This window comes from Coregonus lavaretus (assembly GCF_964263955.1).
Source record: "Coregonus lavaretus genome assembly, chromosome: 33".
Taxonomy (NCBI): domain Eukaryota; kingdom Metazoa; phylum Chordata; class Actinopteri; order Salmoniformes; family Salmonidae; genus Coregonus; species Coregonus lavaretus.
The window spans coordinates 2,182,161-2,186,521 of NC_140020.1; the positions used below are offsets into that span (position 1 = coordinate 2,182,161).

The following is a 4,361-nucleotide window of genomic DNA, read 5'->3' on the forward strand; positions in this document are numbered from 1 at the left end:
GTGAGTACTGTAGTCTAGACTACTCTGTGGTCACCGCTACATACATCCCTCTGGGTGAGTACTGTACTCTAGACTACTCTGTGGTCACCGCTACATACATCCCTCTGGGTGAGTACTGTAGTCTAGACTACTCTGTGGTCACTGCTACATACATCCCTCTGGGTGAGTACTGTAGTCTAGACTACTCTGTGGTCACCGCTACATACATCCCTCTGGGTGAGTACTGTAGTCTAGACTACTCTGTGGTCACTGCTACATACATCCCTCTGGGTGAGTACTGTAGTCTAGACTACTCTGTGGTCACTGCTACATACATCCCTATGGGTGAGTACTGTAGTCTAGACTACTCTGTGGTCACCGCTACATACATCCCTCTGGGTGAGTACTGTACTCTAGACTACTCTGTGGTCACCGCTACATACATCCCTCTGGGTGAGTACTGTACTCTAGACTACTCTGTGGTCACCGCTACATACATCCCTCTGGGTGAGTACTGTAGTCTAGACTACTCTGTGGTCACTGCTACATACATCCCTCTGGGTGAGTACTGTACTCTAGACTACTCTGTTATCACTGCTACATACATCCCTCTGGGTGAGTACTGTAGTCTAGACTACTCTGTGGTCACTGCTACATACATCCCTCTGGGTGAGTACTGCCTTATTCTAAAATTGATTAAATGGTTTTTTCCCCTCATCAATCTACACACAATACCCCATAATGACAAAGCAAAAACAGGTGTTTAGAAATGTTGTATTAAAACAAAAAAACTGATATCACATTTACATAAATATTCAGACCCTTTACTCAGTACTTTGTTGAAGCACCTTTGACAGCGATTACAGCCTCAAGTCTTCTTGGGTATGATGCTACAAGCTTGGCACACCTGTATTTGGGGAGTTTCTCCCATTCTTCTCTACAGATCCTCTCAAGCTCTGTCAGGTTGGATGGGGAGCGTTGCTGCACAGCTATTTTCAGGTCTCTCCAGAGATGTTAGATCGGGTTCAAGTCCGGGCTCTGGCTGGGCCACTCAAGGACATTCAGAGACTTGTCCCGAAGCCACTCCTGCGTTTGTCTTGGCTGTGTGCTTAGGGTCGTTGTCCTGTTGGAAGGTGAACCTTCACCCCAGTCTGAGGTCCTGTGCGCTCTGGAGCAGGTTTTCATCAAGGATCTCTCTGTACTTTGCTCCATTCATCTTTCCCTCGATCCTGACTAGTCTCCCAGTCCCTGCCGCTGAAAAATATCCCCACAGCATGATGCTGCCACCACCATGCTTCACCGTAGGGATGGTGCCAGGTTTCCTCCAGATGTGATGCTTGGCATTCAGGCCAAAGAATTCAATCTTGGTTTCATCAGACCAGAGAATCTTGTTTCTCATTGTCTGAGAGTCCTTTAGGTGCCTTTTGGCAAACGCCAAGCGGGCTGTCATGTGCCTTTTACTGAGGAGTGGCTTCTGTCTGGCCACTCTACCATAAAGGCCTGATTGGTGGGATCTGCAGAGAAGGTTGTCCTTCTGGAAGGTTCTCCCATCTCCACAGAGGAACTCTGGAGGTCTGTCAGAGTGACCAGAGTCACCTCCCTGACCAAGGCCCTTCTCCCCCGATTGCTCAGTTTGGCCTGGCGGCCAGCTCTAGGATGAGTCTTGGTGGTTCAAAACTTCTTCCATTTAAGAATGATGGAGGCCACTGTGTTCTTGGGGACCTTCAATGCTGCAGACATTTTTTGGTACCCTTCCCCAGATCTGTGCCTTGGAGCTCTACGGACAATTCCTTCGACCTCATGGCTTGGTTTTTGCTCTGACATGCACTGTCAACTGTGGGACCAAATATAGACAGGTGTGTGCCTTTCCAAAACATGTTAAATCAATTGAATTTACCACAGGTGGACTCCAATCAAGTTGTAGAAACATCTCAAGATTATCGATGGAAACAGGATGCATCTCAGCTCAATTTCGAGTCTCATAGCAAAGAGTCTGAATACTAATGTAAATAAGATATTTGCAAAAATGTCTAAAAACCTGTTTTTGCTTTGTCATTATGGGGTATTTTCTGTAGATTGATGAAGAAGAAAAATATTTTAATCAATTTTAGAAAAGGCTGTAACGTAACAAAATGTGGAAAAAGTGGTCTGAATACTTTCCGAATTCACTGTATAGCAAGCCACGGCCACGTGACTCACTGTCTGTAGGAGCGAATCATTTTCGTGAACGGGGGAGGTGTACCTAATAAACTGGCCACTGAGTGTCAATAAGAGATATAAGGTTTAAAATATTTAAAAGGCTTATAGGTGCAATATGCAGAAATCACTCAGCCATTTCCTGGTTGCTAAAATTCTAATAGTTTGCATAAGTTCAGTGTATGTGACAAAACAAGCAGTCATTGTGTAGAAAATCGTTGTACCATCTAAAAATATATTTTCCATAACCCAAAAGATTGTATTTTCAGAGGTTTGAAGCTGGTGTAGAAAAGTAAAAGACGCAAAAAACGAAACTTAAGAACGTGAAGCATAGAAATAGCGCACATAGAACAGATCTACCGCTTCTTAGACTTGGTTTCAATGAGAATGACAGATCTATAACTCACATTTCTATGTGAATTTGGTCGGGTCACCCAAAAAGTTCCATATTGCAGCTTTAATAGAGGCTTACGACAGAGAACTGTGATGGATGGGTCACTTTGACATAGCCATGTCCTCCCAAAACTGACGTGTCTGCCTGCGTCGTCTCATTTTTTACATTATTTTACATTTTAGTCATTTAGCAGACGCTCTTACCCAGAGCCACGTACAGTTAGTGAGTGCATACATTTTTCATAGCGGCCCTCCCGTGGGAAACGAACCCACAACCCTGGCGTTGCAAGCGCCATGCTCTACCAACTGAGCTACACGGGGCCAGTATGAAAACGCCTCTCCCCTTCTCTCTGGTCCTCTCCACTCCCCCTCTCTGGTCCTCTCCGCTCCCCCTCTCTGGTCCTCTCCGCTCCCCCTCTCTGGTCCTCTCCGCTCCCCCTCTCTGGTCCTCTCCCCTCCCCCTCTCTGGTCCTCTCCGCTCCCCCTCTCTGGTCCTCTCCGCTCCCCCTCTCTGGTCCTCTCCGCTCCCCCTCTCTGGTCCTCTCCGCTCCCCCTCTCTGGTCCTCTCCGCTCCCCCTCTCTGGTCCTCTCCGCTCCCCCTCTCTGGTCCTCTCCGCTCCCCTTCTCTCCAGGCCTGGTGAAGGATGCAGCTCGTCCAGCCTACTGGGTTCCTGACCAGGAAATCCGGTGCTGCTGTGAGTGTCAGAGAGACTTCTCCGCCCCGCGTCTCTCCATCCACCACTGCAGGGCCTGCGGCCAGGGCGTGTGTGACGACTGCTCCCCTGAACGCAGAGCGGTGCCCTCTAGGGGTTGGGACCACCCGGTGCGCGTCTGCAACACCTGCCACCAGAAACCTGGGGACCTCTAGTAGGAGACAGGAGAGTGAGGGAACACATTGGCACCCTATTCCCCATAGGGCCCTGGTCAAAAGTAGTGCACTATATAGGGAATAGGGTGCCATTTGGGATGCGACCAGAGACAGTCAAGGGTTGTGTTCAGTAGGCTCGAAATGGAAGAAAATTCTCCAAAACAGGGAGGGACTCTCTGTAATTGTCCAATAAGAAAGTCGATTTTGTTTTCCGCTTTGAAACGTTTTTTTTTTTTTTGCTACGGTGTGCCCTAATGAACACGGTTCTACCTAACTCTGTGGGACTGGAACACTCCCCTCTCTGTGGCTCAGGGCCAGTTTTTAAGGGAGTTCTTGTTATTGATTGTGATGTCATCAGTCTCAAGGCTTGGACGTCACGTCGGATCGGATGTCCTCACTTTATCCTTTGACGAGAGCGAGAGATATATATGTTCCATGGCTCGAAGAAGAGGAATCGCAGCACAGGTTCATTCCATGTTTAAAGATGATTAGCCTAAATAACTACCAACCTGTATAATAATCTTGGACGCTAAGTGGTTGTATATGTGCTTTTAAGCGGGCGGACAGACACTAATAGACTAGCCTTAACAATTCACTCCTAATCGACTGTATTTATTTTATATATATATATATATATGGGAAGTTTACTATAGTGGGGGAAATAAGTGATTTGTTTTGTATAACATGGCCTGTTTTTGTTTTTAAACAGTCTACAATAGTACTATCTCAAGCCCCGTTTATACCTGGTGCTAACATGGGTCCTTTGTTGTGATCTTGACTACATTCTGATTGTGTCCACATTTCTAGAAATGTGTAACATTGTGACCAAATTTCCTGGTCCCTTCCTTTTTATGCAAATTATTTCACAGCTATTCTTTCTATATAATATTTATTTATTGTAAGACACATATTGATGTAATCAGTC

At 46.4% G+C, this 4,361-nt stretch overlaps 1 protein-coding gene across 1 annotated transcript in view; it reads left to right on the plus strand.

Moving 5' to 3' along the window:
- LOC311108797 (zinc finger FYVE domain-containing protein 1-like) overlaps positions 1-3,446 on the plus strand; it is a 22,580-nt gene extending 19,134 nt beyond the window's left edge. The window contains exon 12 of the mRNA XM_084151558.1: positions 3,201-3,446. Within this exon, the coding sequence (XP_084007684.1) occupies positions 3,201-3,436 (236 nt within the window). The 3' untranslated portion in view covers positions 3,437-3,446. The remainder of the gene's footprint in view (positions 1-3,200) is intronic.
- Positions 3,447-4,361: the final 915 nt, after the last annotated feature.